The sequence below is a fragment of the Porites lutea genome, chromosome 3 (assembly GCF_958299795.1).
Source record: "Porites lutea chromosome 3, jaPorLute2.1, whole genome shotgun sequence".
Classification (NCBI taxonomy): domain Eukaryota; kingdom Metazoa; phylum Cnidaria; class Anthozoa; order Scleractinia; family Poritidae; genus Porites; species Porites lutea.
Window position 1 is genome coordinate 28131535 of NC_133203.1, and position 25969 is coordinate 28157503.

The window sequence follows — 25969 nt, forward strand, 5'->3', positions numbered from 1 at the left end:
CTAAGGTTTACATTTACAGTGTGGTTATCGCATGGTTAGCTGGGATAGCTATGGGTGTAAGCAGTTTTATTGCTTTCCTTGGAATCTATAATTTAACGTATTTTGCGGTTGGTGCGGCGGTCATCATCGGTTTCTCCTTGATTACGATTTGTGTGTCTTACCTGTCCATCAGGAAACGAATTAACAGCAGAACTCCTGCTATCGACACAGAGCATAGCAGAATAAGTGTTGAACAAAATACAAAACTCTCCAAGACTCTTTTCATCGTGATAGGAGCATCTGTTGCTTTATGGGTTCCTAGCCTGACATGGTACAATATCAGTGTTTGCTATCCACGTCTGTTTCCTCATTTTGTGATTCACATTTTTGCAATGCCACATATCACCAATTCCCTTGTCAATCCAATTATTTATAGCTTAAGAATACCAGTATTCAAAAAAACCATACAACAAGTGAGAAATAAGCTTAAAGTTGTTAAGCGATCAAGGAGTTATACATTTAGTTAAAATGTTCGACACGTTTTAACAGGGAGCTTTTAGCTTTTACACCTCAACAACCTGTATTTTAGTTGATCAAGTCTCAGTAAAAAATCTTCTAATCCTCAATTTCATGCAAATTTAGGAAAAACACTCTGCCGATTTGCAGCAAGTTTACATTGGTATGAAACACATTTGTCGACTTCGAGCTGACTTTTAGCGCCAGCCCGAGGGCACAATATGGTATTTCCAACAAAATACTCTGAAATGTGTCTTATGCAGCTACTCTCTAATCATTTAATTTTTTTTTAGAATATGCCGCATGTACCGTAAAAGATATACTGAATGTTCAAAGACATTATGAAATCAAATATATATTAATCACACGTGGATTCATCAATCCGCTTTAATAAATATTCGATAACTCACCCACTGAACTGTACATCGAAAATCACTTACATTAGATTCAAATTGACGAATGTTACTATCCACAGCATAGTTATAGGAATATAGTCAAACAAAACAATCTGTTGTTGCAGCACTATGGATGTCCTCCCTCGACCCGGTATATTATCACAGTAATCATATTCGCTACAAATTCTCTACATGCAATATAAAGTTGTGTTAAGCAAACTAAAATGAACTTCTGACTACTTTTTAATTGGACCATACCCATCTATAACTCATTGGTGACGGAAAAGTGACATTATCACTTGCTGCCCTGCTTGCTTTGGCGACCGTAATTAATATCTATAGACAATCTACTGTCTTTCGTTCAATACGCAGCCATAGGGTTAGTTTTTTTCTTGTACTCGTTTCAGTGGAGAGAGCCTTCGCCTTGATTTGGCCGCTTCGACATCGAGTAACAAGCACCAAGGTTTATATCTACAGCGTGGCTATTATATGATTAGCTGGATTGAGTCTAGGTGCACTTAATTTCTCAACCACGAATGGTGTCATAGACGTTCGACAATATTTATTCGCCCACTCTATCATCACTTTTTTATCTTTATTTGTAATTTGCTCGTCGTATCTCTTAATCCGTAAAAGACTTTACGACAGAAATCCTGCTATCGATGAAGCAGACTGTAGAAAGCGTGTGGAACAAAGTGCAAAATACTCCAAGACTTTCTTTATTGTGATAGGCGCATCTGTTACTTTGTGGGCTCCAATCATGACATTGTACAACATCAATAACTTGTGGCTCGGTTTGCTTCTTGGGTTTATGGATTACCTTACCAATTTCCTACATGCTACAAATTCTCTCGTGAACTCAATAATTTACAGCTTTAGAATAGCAGTGTTTAAGAAGACTTTAACGCAACTCGCAAATAAGTTGAGGATTTGCAGGCCATCAAAAAGTTACACGATTAGGGAGAAAATCTAATTCGCTTAGTCAAATTAATTAGTTGAATAAATCTTAAGTTACCGAGACAAGTTTCTCTAAAAAGCTCCACATCCTCATCACAAAACTGGTTTTGAATTTTCCATAGTTGCCAGTTGTAACTAGATAAATAACGATCCTACGAATTCTATTTGTAAATAATAATTAACAAGCCTTTAAAAAATTAAAACCTGCTATTTTCCCCTGGTGTTATTGTACCCTTTGCTAGTGGCTCATTCACTTTACTTCCACAGATAACATACGACTGTGAATGAACACTACTGTTTCCTACTTGGTTGAAAGGTTTAGTAATTGCACTGGAGTCATGGTGGGACTAGGAGGATGTTTACGGTTCCAAGTTCGTCCAAGATGTGAAATTTTACTTGTTGATCGGCAAACAGGCGGTGTAATGGAAGAAAGATTTCGCTCGAAAATGCCGGTGAGGAGAGCTGCGATCGGTCAGAACAGCTAGCTCAGAAGTCTTGTGGTGTTTTAAGACACTGCATTGATGTCAAGGATATATAGTAGGTAGTAAGTAAGTAGGTAAGTAAGTAAGTAGGTATAAGAGCTTACAATCACGTGATATATGACAAACCTACCTTAAAACCTAAACGATACCTAAGTTAAAACTATTAACTACCTCAGATGTAATATCTATTTCATAAAAAAAATACATTCGTACAAAAAAGATTAAAAGATACAAAATTCAACAACTGAACGTTCAGTAAAAGCGCACAAATTGTGATTACGAAGAATAAAAAAGATTCACAAATAGCAATAAACATGAAAATAACGTAATTACATATACAAGTCGACTTAAGTTTCCATTAGACGTTTGCCTTATTAGGACGATGCTGGGAAAAGGGTTATGCCCTGTAAGAAACTGTATGTCCCGGATGACTGTCTGTGATGGCGAGAGCTTCAGCCAATCAGAAATCAGGATTTAAGACAAAATATTCCAGGATTTTTACTTGTCAGTTATTTTGGTATTTAACGACAGAAAACCATCAATCGTGGATGTATTAGTGCCACCAATCTGTATCACAGCAAATTAAGGCTTTCGCATAACGAACAATCTTCTCGCTCGATTCTCGCTATCAGGGTGCGGTTAAACAGTGCACGGAGCTAAAACGTCACTAAGTTAACGAAGGCTTCAATCTACAGAAGGAGTATACTAATGTCAGACCAAACAGCAACTATTGCTTCCCTTTGTGTTTCCACTCTTCAATCTCTCATCGTATTCGCTGCTAATTTTCTCACCATAGCTGTATTTTGGATTCACCGAAACAAACTAAGACGAACTTACTTACTTCTGATCAATTTGGCCGTAGCCGATCTTCTCGTTGGATTCGCATACATGACACCATATTTGAAGGCGTTAGCACTTCCTAGTTACATTAAAAAATCTAAACTTAATGTCATGACTTATGATTATCTTGTAATCCAATTTCAAGTTACATTTTTAAGTACATCGATGTTCTTTCTGGTTCTTATTTCTCTGGAACGTGCATTTGCTTTGATTTGGCCGCTTGTTCATCGAACAACAAGCACGAAGACGTTCATCTACGGTGTCGTCGCCGCTTGGTTAGCAGGTGTTTCTTTGGATTCATTAACCTGGCTGGTTAGCTACGGTATCTTTGAGATTTCTCACTATACCCTCACATTTTCAATCGTAATCGTCTTATCACTAGCAACGATGTGCACATCATACCTAGCAATCCGAAAAAAACTTAATCGCAGTGACCCTACAATCGAAACAACACATCAGCGACAAATCGTTGAGCAAAACACAAGAAACTTTCCAAAACTTTAGTCCTTATGACAGGAGCATCTGCTGCCTTTTGGGTTCCAAGTCTTGTTTTATTTTCTTGTCTTTATTTCTCTCCAGGAATGTTTCCTGAATTTGTGAAATATGTTTTAACTATAATTCATATGTGTAATTCCGTCGCAAATCCACTGATTTACAGTATAAGAATGCCTATGTTACGTAGTAAATTGAGGATATTATTATGGGGCCGAAGATAACACCACAAACAAAGATTTGAACGTCTAATGTTTTTTTTAATTTTTCCTTTTTTGACTGAGAAGGACAGAAGGTACTTTTTAACGTTTTCCTTTATTTAGTATAACAAGGCATGTGCAATTAACATAAACGTAATTAACTTTTTTTAACAGTTGAGTTCAAAGTTTTAATATACTTCTGACAGAGTCATCTGTGTGCAATCCTTGTAAACACATCGTGTGCTTTCATCATTCTTAATTAAAGCCAAGACCTAATCTATTACCTTTCTTTTGGCTCAATTCATAGCGGGTTAAAGTAATAATCCATCTTCTATTCATCATAGATATTACTAGCTGCAGGCCTTAGCAGTCCGTATACTTTGTATTTCTTTAATGAGAGGATCGCAATTGGCTTCTGCAAAACGCAGCTCAACAATACCCAGTTAACAATTCAGCAGATTCTAGTTTTCTAGAGGGTCTACAAAGCGCTAACTTTTCTCTGCAAGTAAAACACCTCAAACTTCATTTTAATGTGTTGTGTCTGATACGATTAGTAAGGCGATTTACGTGTCGTTTTCAGCGTCTTATCGCTCTTCATATTTACTGCAAATGCTTTCACTGTTTTTTCTTGGACGGGTTGGGGGGCATTTATCGCCACAATGGTTTGGTTGGTTGGAATCGCTCTAGGTGCACTGAAATTACTACCAATTTACGAGATCTTCGACTTCAATTGAAATATGACATTGTCGCCTACTCTGTCCTCATTGCTCTGTCTTTACTCTTCATTTGCTTTTCATTGTAATGGGTGCATCTGTGTCACTTTGGGCCTCGAGCAGGCATTGTGCAACTCACTTGAGTTGAATGAAAAGGACTGTGTCTGCGTCATGGCTAGTTCATTTTGTTTATAAAGCCAATAGGTTGGCAGATCAATAGAGGAGTGTCAAGAAACATCACTTTAGGGAGCTAAAGCAAAGACGTTTCTGAGCTACGAACGTCAACCGGAAGCGAGGCATTTACCACTTTTATATGCCTTGACGCTAACAACCTTGCAAACCCTGAAGGATTCTGGCAGTAGTAAAATGAGGCCACAATGGCCTCTTCTAAATGCCTCCTTATTCGCTTGGAAATTTTAGAAATTACTCGTGAATGACAAAATCCAAGCCACGTGTCAAGAAACTCCGTCTCACAAGCATTATATCGAACCTTACACAACTGCGAAAAACACTCCTGCTTTACTACTAACGCAGCACTTCGCAGCCAATAACACCAAGGCTTAACTGAAAGACGACCAATAACCTTGGCACCTCGAGTACTGACCAGATAAAACACTCTTTGATCCTGAAGATAGCTACAGCACAGGCTGACGAAACATCAGCCAATGTCAGAAACAGTCCTATTCTGGACTACGCTCACCCGGAAGATTACAGTACACACCGGCGAAAAAGAACTTAGAAGAATAATCAAGAGCCAAAAACTTACAAGAAACGGTTTAGCCAAGCAAGATAAAGCAGATTCTTATATGTGGGTTACAATTAAATTATGATAAACAAGGAATGTAACCTATCGGTTGTAAATTTAAGTACAACGAAAAACTACATGTCAGCAAACTGTTTATAAATTTGGTATTTGTTAGGGTTATGATAATACAATTAGGAACAAATACTGCATTTTTAAGGACAAAACCCAAGTTTATTTTTCGTTGACATTCATCAACTATTACACTCCTTCATAAAAATTAAGTCCAAATTGCCAATAAGTGTGACGAGTGCCAAGTGTAAATTGTTGTTTGTTATTAAGATTAGCGTGACATAATATGGCAATAACATGTGAATATCTAAGTAGGCTATATATAAGGTTTCTTGATTTATTAAAGTGAGTATATTTCCCTCGTGTAGCGTTCTCCCACAAGTGTTTCATGGTGTCAGGAATCTTGTAGCGAACCTACGTGTTTTCCTTTTTTTTCTTGCGATGCCGGGAGGCGAACGCAGCGAAGGGGCCGATGCGTTGTAGAATTGGTTGGCAGATACTGTCAGAAGTGCTTTGTTTGCGTTTCGAACGCAGCAATAAAGTGGAAGGAGTTTGAGCAAGCTTGGAAGAATTACTCGATTGCCATGAAGTTGCACCAGGAACCCGAAGCCGTACAAGTAGCAACATTGCCTACCGTAATCGGGGCTGAAGCGCGAAAAGTTTTTGCTACGTTTACGGATTTGGCGACCCACACCGACCCGATTTAGCCAGTGTTACAAATTTTGCAGCGTACTGCCAGCCACTTAAAACAGTGCCTTTCGAAAAATACAAGTTTTATTCTAGAATGCAAGAATCGGGAGAGTCTTACTATCATTGTCGGACAGCTCTTCGGCAGTTAGCAGAAAGGTGCGAATTTGAATCAATTACCCCGAATCAAATTTTAGGGAACAAGCTCGAGTTTGGAATTCTAGATTCAAAGGTTCGTGAGAGGCTTCTTCGTAAAAATAATTTGAATTGTCCTTAGAGAAAACGGACGAGATTTGTCGCTCTCATGAGACCATGGTACAGCAGATGAAGGTTGTCGGTGATGTCTGTTTAAGCGTTGCAGATGCGGGAACTATGAATACTGTGTCTAGAGAGGCTAAAAGAGGGAGACGTAGGCGCGGTCGTGGCTGGAGAAATACTGGCGCGTGGGAAAATAATATAGTTGTGCATTTTGCGGACGTGAGCATGGTTTAGTGAAGCGTGAGAATTGTCCGGCTTATGGACAGAGCTGCAATAAGTGTGGCATGAAAAAACATTTCGCGAACGTGTGTTGTAGACACGCGCCTAAGCCCACGTCTCGCGCCAGATGATTCTCAACTGGTAACGCTGAAGTTGGAATAAGGATATTATCATTGGTTTCAGCCCGACACAGGAGCTCAATGCAATGTTGTCCCTTTGCATCTGTACAAGAAGGCGACCAAAGATTTTGATTTGCGCAATGTGACCGCTGTCAATACGGCGATTATTCCTATGGTGGTACTTCAATTCCTATCCTCGGGAAAGGTTCTTCGCGTGTATGGCGTGGAGATTTCAGATGTCTGCTTGTCTGCAATTTGGTAGAAAGCAAGAGAGTTAGGCCTATTCTGGTCATTAAAGCGTGCCTTGGAATGAACATTATTACGTATTTACACAACGACCAGTTGAACCGACCAGGTCTCCGCTTACCAGCTGTTTAAGAGGTTTCCTCGTGTCTTTACTGATGGTGTAGGTGCTCTTGCAGGTGAATATCACATGGTGCTGGATAAGTCGGCTAGGCCAGTTCAACATCCTCCTCGCCGAGTTCTGGCATGTTTTTCAAGATGAAGAGTGTTCGTTCTGTACTAAGTTTTACTCAGTCAAATGGTAAAGCCGAAAACGCTGTGCGGACAGGGAAGCCTCTGTTTGAGAAATGCAAAGAAACCGGTATGTCAGAATTTGAAGCTCCACTTGACTGGCGAAATACGCCTCCTGAGGGGATGGATACCAGCCCGGCACAGCACTTGACGGGACGTCGATGCCGTGCGTTACTTCGTGGTGATCTGCGTGCGTTGGCCGAAAGGAAAAATAACACCAAAAGGGCTACTACGATCGGCACGCGAATCAGCTTTGGTGACACTCTGCGTGTGAGGCGTCCAGTTGAGAAGGTGTGGTCACCTGCTACGTGCGTGAGGTTTGCAGGTCCTCGCAGTTTCCTTGTAAAGACTGATGATGCCGTTTGCCGTCATAATCGTCGTGACCTGTTGAGCACTAGGGAAACTCCGGTTACTGATCAACCTGATTAGCCTGCTACTCCTCAGTCCAGTCGCAGTAATGCGGAAGTCCCTAGAGCACATTTTCCTGCGACCGATGCATCTGTGTCAAATGCGCCCGAGTCTGTTCCTGAGCGAGTGCCAACACCCATTAAATTAGGTCAACAGGAAACTCCATTTTCTTTGCCATCTTATGTGCCGCCAACTGATCTTCGAAGACCGCAGAGAGAAAGAAGGCCCCCGAAAAGATTTCAAGACTTTGTTCTAAACCAACGTGCGTTTACGGTTTTTCACAATTTTGTTCTAATTCTAAGTAGTTTTTTGCTTTAACCTAGCTTGCAATTACGTTTGTCTTGATTTCGTTCTAACTTAGGACTCTGTAGAGAAGGTTTGAGAACTCTGCCCAGAACTCTGAGTTTTGTAGTAAAAGTTAGGGATAAATTGAGCTGTTGGTTAATAAATGCTAATTCGTGTTGTTATCTCTTTTTTGTAAGAGGGAAGGTGTGACGAGTGTCAAGTACAAATTGCTGTTTGTTATTAGGACTAGCGTTGCGTACTGCTTCAATGACATATTTAAGTAGGCTATATGTAAGGTTTCTTGATTTATTAAAGTGAGCATATTTCCCTCACGCAGCGGTCTCCAACAGGTGTTTCAATAAGTACCCCAAAATACAAGAACCTATTTTGCCAGACTTAAGGTGTTTCGATACAGTTTTTCAAAGGCCATACCGATATTTTTCAATCGCCTTAAAAGTAGTTTTTTCCTTGTCCGATCGCTATAAAATTTTCACCAGTTATTGGCTATGGATTGAAATTTGTGAAAATGTAGTTTTAAGTAAAATCAATATTACTATGACAACAATAAACAAAAAACTTTGAAATTGATAAAAGCCGAATTTTGTGTGATCTAGACCTGCTACTGAAAATCCAACACTAGGAACTTAAAGTTTGGTGTTTAGCAAACAATCTCCGTAAGAAGTAAAAAATTCTGTATGTTTGAATTCGAATAAAACGAAAATATATTTCAAACCTTAAATTTTCAATAGCCGTGATAGGTTATGTAATAAAAACGTTATAAATGACTCAAATTATTCTTACGTAGCGTACGAATGATGCTTAATATCATGTTTTGATGCTAGGAAATTTTGGTGTACTTTCGTTGATGCGATATTGAAATCTAACCTGTTTTCTCACCATCTGTATAAGTGCAACTTCATTCAGAATTTGGACTTTTAGCGCTTTCTTGTATATCTCCGAAACGACTCGAACGAATTTTTTCAAAATCTCTTCACATAATCTTCATAATGTATATAAAAATGTCCGAAACTTTCATTAAGATTGACTCACTGTAACATCTTGAAATTTCAAGACAAACCTATCCGACGAACCGGTCAAAAATCTGCGCTCCAACATTCACGATTTTGACGTTATGGTAATTTTTCCAAATTAATGCGGACAATACATATATCCATGACTAGTACATGTCAGTGTGAGTATTGCCAATATTTTACATTCAAAAGATGCGATAAATTCAAACTAAGATGTACTAGTCATGGAGGTATGTATAGTGCGCATTATTCTGGAAAAATTAGCATAACGTCAAAACAGTGAATGTTGTAACGCAGATTTTTGACCGGTTGGTAGGACAGGTTTGTCTTGAAATTTCAAGGTGCTGTAGTGAATCAATCTTAATGAGACTTTCGGACATCTTTATATACATTATGAAGATTATGTGAATAGATTTGAAAAAAATTCGTTCGAGTCGTTTCGGAGATATACAAGAAAGCGCTAAAAGTCCAAATTCTGAATGAAGTTGCACTTATACAGATGGTGAGAAAATGGGTTAGTTTTCAAGATCGCATGAACTAAAGTACACCAAAATTTCCTAGTATTAAAACATGATATTAAGCATCATTCGTACGCTACGTAAGAATAATTTGAGTCATTTATAACGTTTTTATTACATAACCTATCACGGCTATTGAAAATTTAAGGTTTGAAATATATTTTCGTTTTATTCGAATTCAAACATACAGAATTTTTTACTTCTTACGGAGATTGTTTGCTAAACACCAAACTTTAATTTCCTAGAGTTGGACTTTCAGCAGCAGGTCCAGATCACACAAAATTCGGCTTTTATCAATTTCAAAGTTTTTTGTTTACTGTTGTCATAGTAATATCGATTTTACTTAAAACTACATTTTCACAAATTTCAATCCATAGCCAATTACTGGTGAAAATTTTATAGCGATCGGACAAGGTAAAAACTACTTTTAAGGCGATTGAAAAATATCGGTATGGCCTTTGAAAAACTGTATCGAAACACCTTAAAATAAGTAGGTTCTTATTCGCGGGTGTTTACTTAACTTATATCGATTGACATGACTCCTGGGTTCAAACCATTCAACCCAGTGCTACAAAAATATGCTAATAAAACACTGTACCCTGCATATTGTAACATAGAGATTTACTAGTTTGATTTATTGTGGTTCATTTGAGGTTTAATTGCACTAGAACTCGTTAAACATTCTCCTCGAAGGAAGCCTTTTTTATGTCTTACAAATTCTCCTTTGAAATATCACCACATATAATTGGGTAAGATTCAATATAATTAATACAACTTTTAATTGAATTTCGTTCAAGTGAAGAATGAAGGTTAATCGATGGTCTATTTCCCTCGTTTCCAATGAAATGTATACCATCGAATCGATGGTATGTTGCTCGCATCTTCCAAATACGGTAAGCATCAGTTGGCCTTTAAGCCAATCAGAAAAGGGCGCATATATTTTGGATGAATATTAAATTAAGCGGTTGTAGTTCAAAATCAGTCTTGTCGAGCAGGAGTCTGTTGAAGGTAACTTTATGAGATATCTTTCCCCAGGAAAACTTTTCTGAATATCTAAAGATCATGGTCTCAAATATAGTATTATGCGGCGATTGACTTCGTTCCATTTACTAGATACAGAAAAACACTGCAATGCTTACTATACTCAAAGAAATTTACTTACAAACCAGGTGTTTGCTTGGACCTTTATCAGTTTCAAATAAGGGAACACGTGATATTGATTAAAAAAATAATGAGCACTCCAATCGAAAGCCTTCGATTTCATTATCTACCCTGGATCTCATGCACTAGCTTCAAATATTGTGAATCCACCAATCACTGTATACATGTTAATATAAAATAAGTGTAAGCCATCAACAGAACTCTGAGTTCACCGATTTCAAATAATTCCCAAGGTTTGTTTTCAGAAGTGTTATGTAATTGCAACTTAATCTAAAAATGCTCTTGGTTTTTTTTTCTTTTCTTTTTTTAGTGGGCTGTAAGGTTAAACGTTTGTGGTGCGGTTCTTATTCAGCGGGTGTTTACTATACTTATAAAATGACTCCTGGGCTGATACCATTCACTGTGCTACCAAAATATGCTACCAAAAACAATGTACCCCGCTTGTTTGGACCATTATCTTAAAATAAGGGCAACTTGATAGAGAACATGAAATAGATTGAAAAAATTATGAGTACTCCAGTCGAAAGCCTTCAATTTCATTATCCACCCTGGATCTCACTCAACAGTTTTAAATGATTCAAACGTTTTGAATCCACGAATCACTGTATACATGTTATACGAATAAGTGTTAACCATCAAGGGAACCCTGAGCTCACCAATTTCAAATTATTCTCAAGGTTTGTTTTGAAATGTGATATGTAAATGATCTTTAACTAAAATTGCTGTTCCTTTTTTTATATCTCAGTGTGTTATCTAAACATTGCGGTACTTTAGTAAAAATAAATATTACAATTCTTCCTATTATTCGATTCAACACTAAGTGTCAGGCAAATAAACATGATTTAATCTTGTCTTTCGAAAGATGAATTAATGTAAGGTATTTACCTATCCTGGTGATGGGTATGTTTGTTTTCAAATAGATCGACAATACTAGAAGGCGGATTTTGGAAAAAAAAATCCGAAGATCAACGAAGAATCTTCTCCTTCGATTCTCCCAATCAGGGTGCGGTTAAACAGTGGACGGAGCTAAAACGTCACTAAGTTAACGAAGGCTTCAATCTACAGTAAGAGTATACTAATGTCAGACCAAACAGCAACCATTGCTTCCCTTTGTGTTTCCACTCTCCAATCTCTCATCGTATTCGCTGCTAATTTTCACACCATAGCTGTGTTTTGGATTCACCGAAACAAACTAAGACGAACTTATTTACTTCTTATCAATTTGGCCGTAGCCGATCTTCTCGTTGGATTCGCATACGTGGCACCACATTTGACGGTGTTAGCACTTCCTAGTTACATTAGAAAATCTAAACCTAATGTCACGACTTATTACTATCTTGTAATCCAATTTCAAGTTACATTTTTAAGTACATCGATGTTCTTTCTGGTTCTTATTTCTCTGGAACGTGCATTTGCTTAGATTTGCCCGCTTCTTCATCGAAGAACAAACACGAAGATGTTCATCTACGGTGTCGTCGCCGCTTGTTCTTGTCTTAATTTCGCTCAAGGAATGTTTCCTGGATTTGTGAAATATTTGTTAATCATGATTCATATGTGCAATTCCGTCGTAAATCCAGTGATTTACAGTCTGAGAATGCCAATGTTCAGACAAAGTCTTAGACGATTTAGACTTGTAAAAATTCGAAAGCAGAGGAAAAAATACATAGTTAATTGAGGATATTTTTATAGAGCCTAAGATAAAAGAAATATACATTGTAGTGACCAAGATTTTTAATCTGAGCTCGACACTTGAAAAATGAAATCTGGGCCCCGGGTTCAGGTCGAACTTTTCATGAACCGAACCTATCCTATCCGAACCTAATACATTGAACTAAGTACATGATAAGTTCGGAGTCTGAATAATAGGAACAACTATTTCAATTGCACACGGTTCAGCCGTTCTTTTCGCCTTGCCCGGCCAGGAATTTCGCCTTTGGAGCGACTTTTGGAAAGGATTTAATTCAGAAAGTAGAACTTTTCATGTACCAAACCTGATGCATAAATTATTAAATCGTATTTTGTCTACTGTAGTTTTGCCTTTTGCTGAACTCCCTAGTTCAGCTGTAATTAAGATCGGCGCGTGAATCAGTTCAGCTAATCTAAATAATTTGGGTCGGCCTTATTTCGAGTTAGCTTTTGGCTCATGAAAAGTTCGGCGTAAAATGATGGCGACAGGATTTTCTTCATTTCATTTGTAATATAAAAGCAGGAGATGATGCTTAAAGCATCTTTTAAGTTTTCTCAAATTTTTTAAGTCCCATTGTTTTCTTTTCTTTTTATGAACCGCTTGAGATTTTTTGTCTAAAATTTGACTGTCATCATTTTGATCGGCAGTGCCGCCGCAGCATTTAGACTTCATAATATTTTAATATTATTTTGGGGGTGAGAGATTGACTCATACCTTTTTGAAAATAATAGCAGTAGGATTCAAGCCGAATTAAAAGGCTAACATTGTTTGAACGAAATTAAAAGGGAAATATCTACTTATATTAATAGCGTTTAACAAAATAACCAAGAATGATGCGCAATAAAAGAAAATCGCTTTTTAATTTCTTGTCTCACCCTTACTCATCTGTCCCCGATCTTTTTACAATGTAGTTTTAAAGTAAGCGTTTTATCCAGAAAGCGGGAAAAAGTTTAAAAAAATTCCCCTTTTCTATTAAAAATTAAGGAAATATTATGTGAACAAACGATTGTTAAAACCTAAAATAAATAAAAGTTGCGGATATGTCATGGTAAAATATATTATCAACACGGGTTCAAAAATACTGAGAAGATATTAAGGAGAAATCCATAAGGAAATTATGTTATATTAATTTTCAGTGGACAAAAGCCTTGCACCAGAAAAAAGAAAAATAAGCCATACCAAATTCTTTTTTACACTTGTCAAGGGCTATAGATGTAATTAGTTATCTGTAAAAACACCAAAGATAATTTCTAACAGGAGCTTGAGAAAATGAATTTCAAATTTCATAGTAATTGAGAAAACACAGCACAGGTAAATTCGTCATTGCTAACACCTCATTTTGTAAAATGTGAGCCTTTTGAAGTTTGTTTTACGTTTTCTCGGGCTCCAATATAAAGAACCTCTTCTTCGGAGTTTTATTATACAACTTATAACTACATTAATAGCCCTTGAAAAGTGTGAAAAAAAAGCAATATGCTTGAGATTATTGTGGTACAAGGTTTTTGACAACGGAAAATTAAAACTACTCATTTGACAATTTCCTAATGGATTTCATCTTCAATACAATGAAGTTCAATTATCCCCTAGCAGCAAGTTAATTTCATATCAGTCATGAAAACTTTTGAATCGATTAATGAGCAGAAAACAATACCTTTTTTTAGGAAAATAAAAGTTCACTATTTTCCTGATCATTTTAACATGATTTATCATTTTATGGGCAGATTTTTTCTTTTATGTTCAAAGGTGGATTTCTCTTGGAAACTATAGGTACGTTGGTTAAAAAAAAGAATAAAATGTGTCAACACACATTTAATTTTAAAATTTTTTTTTTTCAAATTTCATTTCAAAATTGGGCTTGGATAGTGTAGGAGCTGCTTGGAAGGTCTCTCCTAATTGCTCGCAGAAAAAATGACATTCTTTCAATTGTTTTAGTATTGTTTGGGGCTGGGGTTAGGCACCCTTTGTGACTTCTCTTGAGAGCAGCTGCTACATGACCCTTTGGCTTCGCCGTTTAAATTTTTAGTAGTCTCTGTTTTTTATTTATAATTTATAATTACATGGTTTCACAACTTTTAATTTCAGTAGAAATTATGTTACTTAGCATATTGATTGTAAACCTTAAAAGCCATGCTAGATTTTTCAAACATTGTAAACGCATTCAGGCAAAGCAAAATGCGTTCAAATCATCCCTTGGGCTTTTGTCTTGCTTTGAGATATGTCATTCAGTCTTTCATATACAACTGAGTGGTTGTTAAATAATACATTTCCTGTGCTTCTTGAAACTCTTTTTGGGTGAAGGTGTGCTTATATAAGCAACTATTTCACCCCAGGTAGCAGGGCACTGCAAAGAAAGCGATCACCAAAATTATAAAATCAGACAACACTACTGGGCTATATACAGAATATTCTCCAGAAGGTCTGGAAGTTTGTATGTCGAAATGTCTGGTGATACTGCTTCCATTGCAGTCTTAATCCTTCTCGCTTCTCTCTCTATCATCGTTTGTATTTCTAACGCCTTCACCGTGTTTGTTTTCTGGGTCCATAAAAGTAAATTGAAACGAACAAGCTTTCTTGTTATTAACTTGGCTGTGGCGTATCTCCTTATTGGACTCACAGATACTGTAGAGGTCGGAGCATTTGCTCTTCCAAGACATATTGACTCAAACGAAACTATTACGGAGATGAACGGTAGCATTGTAGCCCCTTTTGTAGCCTCTTTCTCGTGTGCATCTGTGTTTTTTCTCGTGCTGATTTCCCTGGAAAGAGCCTTTGCTTTGATTTGGCCGCTTCGACATCGTGTAACAAGCAGAAAGGTCTACACCTATAGCGTAGTTATAGCGTGGCTAGCTGGGATAACTATAGGTGTATTCAGTTTCCTTGCTGTAGTTAGAAAATACCAAGTGAAGTATTTTGCAGTTGCTGCTACAATCATTATTGGTTTCTCCTTGATTACGATTTGTGTGTCTTACCTGTCCATCAGGAAAAGAATTAACAACAGAACTCCTGCTATCGACACAGAGCATAGCAGAATAAGCATCGAACAAAATACAAAACTCTCCAAGACTCTTTTTATCATGATCGGTGCATCTTCTGCTTTGTGGGTTCCTAGCGTTACATGGTACAATATCAGTGTATGGTTTCCAAGCCTGTTTCCTCATTTTGTTGCTCACCTTTCCACAATTGTACATCTGACTAATTCTCTTGTTAATCCAATCATTTATAGTTTTAAAATGCCAGTATTCAGGAGAAGCTATGAACAATTGCGAGACAAGCTAAAACTTGTCAAGCGAACGAAAAGGTACACAGTAAATTAATTAGAGCCAGAGGATTAGGGCCAAAAAAAAATTAAAGGTTTGTTTATAGTGGGAAGTGCACTTAGCTTATCCAGCTTATCCAGTTTACAGGAACTCCACTCAAATAATTCTGAAACAAATGATGCAAATAGAACATAACGGGATTAGGAACCTCAATTGGCTATTTACAAGCGTGGCTGAGGATTTGAACTGGGGACTACCGAGAAATCTTTATTTATTTTCTACTCAAACTTGGGAGCTATGAAAAGTCCAAACGCACAACCCTATGAAGCCAGTCAGAATTGATAAGCATAGATTATTTAAAGAAAAAACTAGTCTAAGAGCGGTGCGTTTATAATATTTCTCATCTTAGGCCAGGTTAAGCAAAAGAGGAAATTATTTTCCTCTTCTTATAAATGATTGAAGAGATATTTTATGTCAACCATCCATTGATAAAACCTGGGATTTGTGGATGTAGGATGGTAGAATGTTAGCCCATATTTATAAAAACAGAAAAGAAAAACAGTTTAAATTTTCCCTCGTTATTTTGTGTTTTATTGTGATTAGTCAGTAATTTTATTGTTCTTGTTCTTGCTTGTGTTTTTCTTTTCTTCTTTTTTTTTTTCGAGTTAAATTATAGTACCTCACATCTTTCCTTTGACTTCTTTTAAAGACAAGAATTTTGCGGTGGTCCAAGCAAATTTAATGGAATCTTTAGAAACTGGATTCACATGTTAAAACGGAATCCATGAGGAAATTGAGTAATTTCAACTTTGAGTGGACAAAAACCTTGAACCGGAATAATTTAAACAATATCGCATTCTTTTTTACTCAAGGGCTGTAGATATAATTCTTATCTATAATAACACCGACTATTTCTAATGGGAGCCCGAGAAAATAAATGTCAAATTTCACAAGAATTGTAAAAACACAGGTAAAATTCTGAAAATTTCATCTGTAAGATGTCACTTTGTGAAATCTGACATTCGTTAAATGTTCTCGGGCTCTCATTGGAAATTTTCTTCGGTGTTATTACAGAAACCATTCTGTAGCCCTTGAAAAGTGTAAAAAAGGATGCGTTATTGTTTTAATTATTCTGGTACAAGGTTTGTGTCCGCTGAAAATTTAAATTACTCAATTTCCTGATTGATTCCTTGTTAATAATTTATTATTTCAACCTTATTTCAGCTTCACATGTCAAGTATTGAAATGATAATTTACTTGCATTTGATCGTTTCGTACTGTAAACATTGTACATATCTGATGTTAGCTGTTTTATTTTTTGTTTATTTTCTTCTATAGATAATAGACTTCCTTAATTTACACTCAACCCCAAAGGCTTGTTAGCTTTTATCATTCGTGTCAAAATAAAGACATTCAGTTCTTCATCATCATCTTGTTCTTCTTCCTTTTGTGTTGAAGTGAGATATGTGAATCAGTCTCTCAAATTAAATTGACTTGGTGTTAAATAATTCATTATCTTTCATGAAGCTCTTTTGGTACATTGTGTAAATATGAAGGGCCTTTTCACCCCAAGGTAGTTCAGGTAACGTTATCACACCGGTAGGCTCTCATGCGAATTATAATCTTCTCCGAAAAAAGAAACTCAGACATGTAACTTTATCTCTGTTGTTATGACAAATGATACGGCAGCCATTGTAGTTTTGTGCCTTCTTGGTCTTCTATCCGTCTTTGTTTTTATTTCTAACACTTTCACTGTGTTTGTTTTCTGGGTTCATCGAAAGAAACTAACGCGAACAAGCTTTCTCGTTATCAACCTGGCTGTGGCGGACCTCTTTACTGGGCTCACCGAAATAATAGAGGTCGCTGGTGGTTGGACTTTAGCAGATCAAATCGACTCAAACAAAACAATCCAAGGAGTCAATGAAAGCGTTCCACCTTCTTTTCAAATCTTATCCTCGTCCGCATCTGTATTTTTTCTCGTTCTTATTTCTCTGGAACGAGCCTTTGCCTTGATCTGGCCGCTTCGTCATCGTGTAACAAGCAACACGGTTTACATTTACAGTGTGGTTATCGCATGGTTAGCTGGGATAGCTATGGGTGTAAGCAGTTTTATTGCTTTCCTTGGAATCTATAATTTAACGTATTTTGCGGTTGGTGCGGCGGTCATCATCGGTTTCTCCTTGATTACGATTTGTGTGTCTTACCTGTCCATCAGGAAACGAATAAACAGCAGAACTCCTGCTATCGACACAGAGCATAGCAGAATAAGTGTTGAACAAAATACAAAACTCTCTAAGACTCTTTTCATCGTAATAGGAGCATCTGTTGCTTTATGGGTTCCTAGCCTGACATGGTACAATATCAGTGTTTGGTTTCCACGTCTGTTTCCTCATTTTGTGATTCACATTTTCACAATGCCACTTATCACCAATTCCCTTGTCAATCCAATTATTTATAGTTTAAGAATACCAGTATTCAAAAAAACCATACAACAAGTGAGAAATAGGCTTAAAGTTGTTAAGCGATCAAAGAGTTATACATTTAGTTAAAATGTTCGACACGTTTTAACAGGGAGCTTTTACACCTCAACAACCTGTATTTTAGTTGATCAAGTCTCAGTAAAAAATCTTCTAATCCTCAATTTCATGCAAATTTGGAAAAAAGCCACTTTGCCGATTTGCAGCAAGTTTATATTGGTATAAAACACATTTGTCGAATTCGAGCTGACTTTTAGCGCCAGCCCGAGGGCACAGTACGGTATTTCCAACAAAATACTCTGAAAATGTGTCTTGTGCGGCTACTCTCTAATCATTTAATTTTTTTTTTGTACCGTAAAAGATATACTGAATGTTCAAAGGCATTATGAAATCAAATATATATTAATCACACGTGGATTCATCAATCCGCTTTAATAAATATTCGATAACTCACCCACTGAACTGTACATCGAAAATCACTTAGATTCACATTGACGAATGTTTCTATCCACAGCATCGTTATAGGAATATAGTCAAACAAAAGAATCTGTTATTGCAGCACTATGGATTTCCTCCCTCGATCCGGTATATTATCACAGTAATCATATTCGCTGCAAATTCTCTCCATGCAATATAAAGTTGTGTTAAGTAAACTAAAATGAACTTACTACTTTTTAATTGGACCATACCCATCTACCTCTCATTGGTGACAGAAAAGTGACATAATTTATCACTTGTTGCCCTGCTTGCTTTGGCGACCGTAATTAATATCTATAGACAATCTACTGTCTTTAGTTCAACACGCAACCATAGGGTTACTTTAAGTTTGTACTTTTTATTAAAATTCTATTTTCAATTGGTTTTATCCGTGAGATATTTTTTTTCTGTGAGATAATTAAATATCGGCCTTGGGAGGCACAAGGCTTTACTATTTAACTTCCCTTTGGCTGGTCAGGTGCGCTGTCGATACAAAAACATAATACAGTCATGTAATACAACGACTACTCCGCATTAATTTAATTACAGAAGGCAGACATCTTCAAACTCACAAGGGCCTAGCGTTTATAAAGATACTTGTGCTCATAACGGTGTGTAAGGCAAGCTGGAATCCTTTCACCTCTATAACGTCTACCACAACAAAATTAACATTATCTTTGTCATTATGTCTGATGCGACTCCGATTTCGATAGTGGTCGTTCTTCTTGTCCTGTCTGTTTTCATTATTATCGCTAATACTTTTACTGTATTTGTTTTCTGGATTCATCGCCACAAACTAAAGCGAACATTCCTTATTGTTATTAACTTGACTGTTGCTGACCTTTTTGTGGGACTTGTAGAAACAGTCGTCGCCGGACGTAGACTGAATAGCAGTAAATTTATGGAGGGAATTCCAGGATCCTTTCTAGCAATGGCTTCTGGTGCATCTGTGTTTTTTCTTGTACTCGTTTCACTGGAGGGAGCCTTCGCCTTGATTTGGCCGCTTCGACATCGAGTAACAAGCACCAAGGTTTATACCTACAGCGTGGCTATTATATGGTTAGCTGGATTGAGTCTGGGTGCACTTAATTTCTTAACCACGAATGGTATCATAGACGATCGACATTATTTATTCCCCTACTCTATCATCACTTTTTTCTCTTTATTTGTAATTTGCTGGTCGTATCTCTTAATCCGTAAAAGACTTTACAACAGAAATCCTGCTATCGATGAAGCAGATTGTAGAAAACGGGTGGGACAAAACGCAAAATTCTCCAAGACTGTCCTTGTTGTGATAGGTGCATCTGTTACTTTGTGGGCTCCAAGCATGACATTGTACAATATTAACTTGTGGCTCGGTTTGCTTCCTGGGTTTATGAATTACCTTACCAATTTCCTACATGTTACAAATTCTCTCGTGAACCCAGTAATTTACAGCTTTAGAACAGCAGTGTTCAAGAAGACTTTAAAGCAACTGGCAAACACTGAGGATTTGCAGGCCATCAAAAAGTTACACGATTAGGGAGAAAATCTAATTCGTTTATCGATAAGTTAAATTAATTAGTTGAATAAGTGTTAAGTTACCGAGGCAAGTTTCTCTAAAAAGCTCCACATCCTCATCACAAAACTGGCTTTGAATTTTCCATGGTTGCCAGTTGTAACTAGATAAATAATGATCCTACGAATTCTATTTGTAAATAATAATAAACAAGTCTTTAAAAAATTAAAACCTGTTATTTTTTCTTGGTGTTATTGTGCCCTTTGCTAGTGGCTCATTCGCTTTACTTCCACAGATAACATACGATGGTGAATGAACACTATTGAATTTCCAAATGGCTTACAGGAGATTCCGTGTCTGTTTTGTCATCTTTCCTACTTGGTTCAAAGGTTTAGTAATTAGAGGGTGGTTAAGGTTCCAGGATCGTCCAAGATGTGAATTTTTACTGGGTGATCGGCAAACAAGTGGTGTAATGGAAGAAAGATTTCGCTCGAAAATGCCGGTGAGGAGAGCTGCGATCGGTCAGAACAGATAGCTCAGAAGTCTTGTTGTGTTTTAAGACACTGCATTGATGCCAAGGATACATAGTAAGTAGTAAGTAAGTAGGTAAATAGTTTATTTAGACAGGTAACACCTAAGAGCTTACAATCACGTGATATACGGCAAACCTACCTTAAAAGCTAAACGGTACCCAAGTTAAAACTATAACTACCTCAGATATAATATCTATTTCATAAAAAAATACATTCTTACAAAAAAGATTAAAAGATCCAAAATTCAACAACTGAACGTTCAGTAAAAGCTCACAAATTGTGATTGCGAAGAATAAAAAAGATTCATAAATAGTAGCAACGATGAAAATAATGTAATTACATATAAAGTCGACTTAAGTTTCCATTAGACCTTTGCCTTATTAGCGCGATGTTAGGAAAAGAGTTATGCCCTGTAAGAAGCTGTATATCCCAGATGTCTGTCTGTGATGGCGAGAGCTTCAGCCAATCAGAAATCAGGATTTAAGATAAAATATTCCAAGATTTTTACTTGTCAGTTATTTTGGTATTTAACGACAGAAAACCATCAATCATGGATGTATTAGTGCCACCAATCTGTATCACAGCACAGGCTTTCGCATAACGAAGAATCTTTTCGCTCGATTCTCGCAATCAGGGTGTGGTGGAACAGTGTACGGAGCTAAAACGTCACTAAGTTAACGAAGACTTCAATCTACAGCTGTAGGAGTATACTAATGTCAGACCAAACAGCAACCATTCTTCCCTTTGTGTTTCCACACTCCAATCTCTCATCGTATTCGCTGCTAATTTTTTCACCATAGCTGTGTTTTGGATTCACCGAAACAAACTAAGACGAACTTACTTAATTCTTATCAATTTGGCTGTAGCCGATCTTCTCGTTGGATTCGCATACATGACACCATATTTGAAGGCGTTAGCACTTCCTAGTTACATTAGAAAATCTAAACTTAAAGTCACGACTTATGACTATCTTGTAATCCAATTTCAAGTTACATTTTTAAGTACATCGATGTTCTTTCTGGTTCTTATTTCTCTCGAACGTGCATTTGCTTTGATTTGGCCGCTTCTTCATCGAACAACAAGCACGAAGACGTTCATCTACGGTGTCGTTGCCGCTTGGTTAGCAGGTGTTTCTTTGGGTTCATTAACCTGGCTGGTTAGCTACGGAATATTTGAGATTTCTCACTATACCCTCACATTTTCAATCGTAATCGTCTTATCACTGGCAACGATGTGCACATCATACCTAGCAATCCGAAAAAAACTTAAACGCAGTGACCCTACAATCGAAACAGCACATCAGCGCAAAATGGTTGAGCAAAACACAAGAAAACTTTCCAAAACTTTGTTCCTTATGACAGGAGCATCTGCTGCCTTTTGGGTTCCAAGCCTTGTTTTATTTTCTTGTCTTACTTTCGCTCCAGGAATGTTTCCTGAATTTGTGAAATATGTTTTAACTATAATTCATATGTGCAATTCCGTCGCAAATCCACTGATTTACAGTCTAAGAATGCCTATGTTCAGAAAAAGTCTTAGGCGATTTAGACTTGTAAAAATTCCTAAGCAGCGGAAAAAATACGTAGTAAATTGAGGATATTATTATGGAGCCTAAGATAACACCACAAACAAAGATTTGAACGTCTAATAACAGTACTTTTTAATGTTTTCCTTTATTTAGTAAAACAAGATATGTGTAATTAACATAAACGTAATTAACTTTTTTTAACAGTTGAGTTCAAAGTTTTAATATACTTTTAACAGAGTCATCTGTGCGCAATCCTTGTAAACACATTGTATGCTTTCATCATTCTTAATTAAAGCCAAGACCTAATCTATTACCTTTCTTTTGGTTCAATTGATAGCACGGTTAAATTAATAATTAATCTTCTATTTATCATAAATATTACTAGCTGTAGGCCTTAGCAGTCCGTATACTTTATATTTCTTTAATGAGAGGATCGCTATTGGCTTCTGCAAAACGCGGCTCAGCAATACCCAGTTAACAACTCAGCAGATTCTAGTAGTCTAGAGGCTCTGCAAAACCCTACCTTTTCTCTGCATGTAAAACACCTCAAACTTCATTTTAGTGTGTTTTGTCTGATACGATTAGTAAGGCGATTTTATGTGTCGTTTTTAGTGTCTTATCGCTCTTCATATTTACTGCGAATGCTTTCACTGTTTTTTCTTTGGGGGGGGGATTTATCGCCACAATAGTTTGGTTGGTTGGAATCGCTCTGGGTGCACTGAAATTACTACCAATTTACGATATCTTCGACTAGAAATATGACATTGTCGCCTACTCTGTCCTCATTGCTCTGTCTTTACTCTTGATTTGCTTTTCGTATCTCAAAACTCATAAAGACCCTTTTCATTGTAACAGGTGCATCTGTGACACTTTGGCCCTCCTGCAGGCATTGTGCAACTGGCCAGTCTTTTGTGCAAGGGCTTGTTCCCTGATTTTGTGAATTACATTTTTTTCATGTTTTATTTAACCAGGTCTCTTATTAATCCAATAATGCATAGTTTAACAATGCCACTACACTGTATTTTGCAAGAACTTAAAAATAAATTGAAGGTTCCACACTGGAGATCGAAAAATGTCGTAGCGACAAAGATTGAATTAGCGCTCAACTCTTTTAAAAAGGGTTCATTGTGCACTGTTCAAAAAAAAGGGGCCATTTTATGGAAGTGTCACAACACACTGTCCTTTTGTCTTTGTAGCCTGCAGCGGATTATACATTCATAATTTCATTAAAAATTATGCTCATGCAGATTGATCGACTTACTTAACAGTCCTACATTTCTTACTCTGTTAGTTATAATATTCGTGAAATTAAATACTGCTTCGAACAATTGTGTTACATTCGTGTAGAGGACAATTCATTGTACCTACATGGACCTTAAATCGATCCAAAAACACAAATGAAGAGGAAGAAAAACAGTAGAAATGTAGTAGTGGTTGTGGAGCGAAGAACAATAGAAATGTGGTGGTGGTGGTGGAGGTGGAGGTGGTGGTAGTGGTGGTGGGAAAATAAAAGAAATGTGGTAGGGACGGGGGTGGTTTAGTGGTGAAGAGAAAACAATAAAAATGCAGTGGTGGTGGTGGGGTTGTGGTAGTGATGGAGAGAAGACAAAACAAATGTGGTGGTGGTCGGAGGTGTTAGTAGTGGTAGTGGCGAAGAGAAAACAATAGAAATGTTGTGGTGGTAATTTTGGGGGTGTTGGTGGTGGTGGTTGTAGTAAACGGAAAAATTTGAGGAAGAGCGAACTAACTGATTTGTTAAGAAAAGGAATTTTATTTATGAGATAACGAGAAACGGTTATGACGTCATCTACGTCATCACTTGAGTTGAATGAAAAGGACTGTGTCTGGGTCATGGCTAGGTCATTTTGTTTATAAAGCTAATAGGTTGGCAGATCAATACAGGAGTGTCAAGAAACATCACTTTAGGGAGCTAAAGGGAAGGCGTTTTTGAGCCACGAACGTCAAGGCATTTACCACTTTTATATGCCTTGGCACTAACAACCTTGTTTAAATACAAGAACCCTAATTTGCAAAAGAAAGCAAAACCCTGAAGGATTCTGACAGTAGTAAAATGAGACCACAATGGCCTCTTATGCCTCCTTATTCGCTATGAAATTTTAGAAATTACTTGTGAATTACAAAATCACAGCCACGTGTCAAGAGAATCCGTCTCACAAGCATTATATCGAACCTTACAAACAACTGCGAAAAACACTCCTACTATACTACTAACGCAGCACTTCGCAGCCAATAACATCAAGGCTTAACTGAGAGACGACCAATAACCTTGGCACCTCGAGTACTGACCAGATATCCTGAAGATAGCTACAGAACAGGTTGACGAAACATCAAGCAATGTCAGAAACAGTCCTATTCTGGACTACGCTCAACCGGAAGATTACAGTATACACCGGCGAAGAAGAACTTAGAGAAATAATCAAGAGCCAAAAACTTACAAGAAACGGTTTATCCAAGCAAGATAAAGCAGATTCTTATATGTGGGTTACAATTAAATTATGATAAACAAGGAATGTAACCTATAGGTTGTAAATTTAAGTACAATGAGAAACTACATGTCAGCAAACTGTTTATCAATTTGGTATTTGTTAGGGTTATGATAATACAATTAGGAACAAATTGTCGGACAGCTCTTCGGCAGTTCGCAGAAAGGTGCGAATTTGAATCGATTACCCCGAATCAGATTTTACGGGACAAGCTCGTGTTTGGAATTCTAGATTCAAAGGTTCGTGAGAGGCTTCTTCGTAAAAATAATTTGAATTGTCCTTAGACAAAACGGACGAGATTTGTCGCTCTCATGAGACCATAGTACAGCAGATGAAGGTTGTCAGTGATGTCGGTTTAAGCTTTGCAGATGCGGGAACTATGAATACTGTGTCTAGAGAGGCTAAAAGAGGGAGACGTAGGCGCGATCGTGGCTCGAGAAATACTGGCGCGCGGGAAAATAATGTAGCCGTGCATTTTGCGGACGTGAGCATTGTCCGACGTGAGCACTGTCCGGCTTATGGACAGAGCTGCAATAAGTGTGGCATGAAAAAAAACATTTCGCGAACGTGTGTTGTGGACACGCGCCTGAGCCCACGCCTCGCGCCAGATGATTCTCAACTGGCAACGCTGAAGTTGGAATCTGGATATTATCATTGGTTTCAGCCCGTCACAGGAGCTCAGTGCAATGTTGTCGCTTTGCATCTGTACAAGAAGGCGACCAAAGATTTTGATTTGCGCAGCGTGACCCCTACCAATACGGCGATTATTCCTATGGTGGTACTTCAATTCCTGTCCTCGGGAAAGTTCCTTCGCGTGTATGGCGTGGAGATTTCAGATGTCTGCTTAACTGCAATTTGGTTGAAAGCAAGCGAGTTCGGCCTATTCTGGTCATTAAAGCGTGCCTTGGAATGAACATTATTACGTATCAAGACAACGACCAGTTGAACCGACCACAGGCGTCCGAAGGTGGAATTTATACACATGATGTCCGGGCTACTTCCCCGGTCTCCGCTTACCAGCTGTTTAAGAGGTTTCCTCGTGTCTTTACTGATGGTGTAGGTGCTCTTGCAGGCGAATATCACATGGTGCTAGATAAGTCGGCTAGGCCAGTTCAACATCCTCCTCACCGAGTTCCATTCGCCATCCGCGAACGTCTTAGAGAGATACTGGAGGATTTAGAGAAGCGTGAAATTATTGCTCGAGTGACAACGCCCACCCCTTGAATCAGCTCGAACGTTGTCGTACCAAAGAAGAATGGCAAATTAGGCATATGTTTGGATCCGATGGGTCTAAATCGTGCTTTGCTGCGCGAAAACTATCCTTTGCCTACTACTGAAGAAGTGGCTTCCCGTCTTCACGGAAAAAACGTTTTCACATCCCTTGATGTTTCCAATGGCTTCTG

The 25969-nt window shown here is 37.6% G+C and overlaps 2 protein-coding genes across 2 annotated transcripts; both read left to right on the forward strand.

Moving 5' to 3' along the window:
• Window positions 1-14733: 14733 nt before the first annotated feature.
• On the forward strand, window positions 14734-15609 carry LOC140932087 (adenosine receptor A2a-like). Its single transcript, XM_073381744.1, has one exon. It carries the CDS (start codon window positions 14734-14736, stop codon window positions 15607-15609), a length of 876 nt encoding a protein of 291 aa, XP_073237845.1.
• Window positions 15610-19191: 3582 nt separating this feature from the next.
• Window positions 19192-20028, forward strand: LOC140932088 (lysophosphatidic acid receptor 1-B-like). The gene has a single exon (XM_073381745.1). It carries the CDS (start codon window positions 19192-19194, stop codon window positions 20026-20028), a length of 837 nt encoding a protein of 278 aa, XP_073237846.1.
• The last annotated feature ends 5941 nt before the right edge of the window (window positions 20029-25969 follow it).

Coding starts and splice junctions, on each gene's coding strand:
- LOC140932088 (XM_073381745.1), top strand. CDS start 19,192: ATGTCTGATGCGACTCCGATTTCGATAGTGGTCGTTCTTCTTGTCCTG.
- LOC140932087 (XM_073381744.1), top strand. CDS start 14,734: ATGTCTGGTGATACTGCTTCCATTGCAGTCTTAATCCTTCTCGCTTCT.